The sequence below is a fragment of the Egretta garzetta genome, unplaced genomic scaffold, assembly GCF_000687185.1.
Source record: "Egretta garzetta isolate BGI_Z169 unplaced genomic scaffold, ASM68718v1 scaffold799, whole genome shotgun sequence".
In the NCBI taxonomy this organism is placed as follows: Eukaryota; Metazoa; Chordata; class Aves; order Pelecaniformes; family Ardeidae; genus Egretta; species Egretta garzetta.
Window position 1 is genome coordinate 86,575 of NW_009260759.1, and position 603 is coordinate 87,177.

At 65.3% G+C, this 603-nt stretch overlaps 1 protein-coding gene across 1 annotated transcript in view; it reads right to left on the minus strand.

Moving 5' to 3' along the window:
* Nucleotides 1–12: 12 nt before the first annotated feature.
* The window catches only part of RAPGEF3 (Rap guanine nucleotide exchange factor 3), a 10,200-nt gene continuing 9,609 nt past the window's right edge, over nt 13–603 (minus strand). The window contains exons 17-18 of the mRNA XM_035901427.1: nt 312–500; nt 13–173 (exon numbers count right to left, since the gene is read on the minus strand). Coding sequence (XP_035757320.1) covers nt 13–173; nt 312–500 — 350 coding nt within the window. The remainder of the gene's footprint in view (nt 174–311; nt 501–603) is intronic.

Below are 603 nucleotides of genomic sequence, written 5' to 3' on the forward strand. Positions count from 1 at the left end.
GGGGGCGCTGTGCTAATGCCATGGATCTGCATCCCAGGGGACATGGGGACAGCAGGTGCCCCAAAAGCTGGGGGAGGTGTCCACGGGGAGCCGACCCGCCCCACTCACCATCTTCTCAAAGTTGATGAGGTTCTCGGCCAGCGTGCGATTGCCCTCGTGGATGAAGGTCATGTCTGCGGGGGGGGCACGACACGGTTTGAGGATCAGAGTCCTGGTCCCTGGGCAGGGCTGGATGTGTCCCCTGCCACCCCGGTCCAACCCCTTCCCACCCACACCCCCAGCAAAGGCCCCCCCCACAGCCAAGCACCCACCTTTGAGGAGGAGAGGCACGAAGGGGATGATGGGGGGGCTCAGCTTGGCGACGGCTAGACGATAGACCCTGTGGTTCCACGACGGGTCCTGGGGATGGAGCGGGACCTCAGGGCAGGCAGGGGACACAGGGGCAGCACCGCCACGGCACCCCTGAGACCTGCCACCTTTTGGGGAAGGAGACACAAACCCTGCCGGGAAGGGGGATACGGGGTGGGAAGGGGGATACAGGGCAGGAAGGGGGATAGGGGGTAGGAAGGGAAGGGGGATATGGGGTGGGAAGGGGAGGGGGAT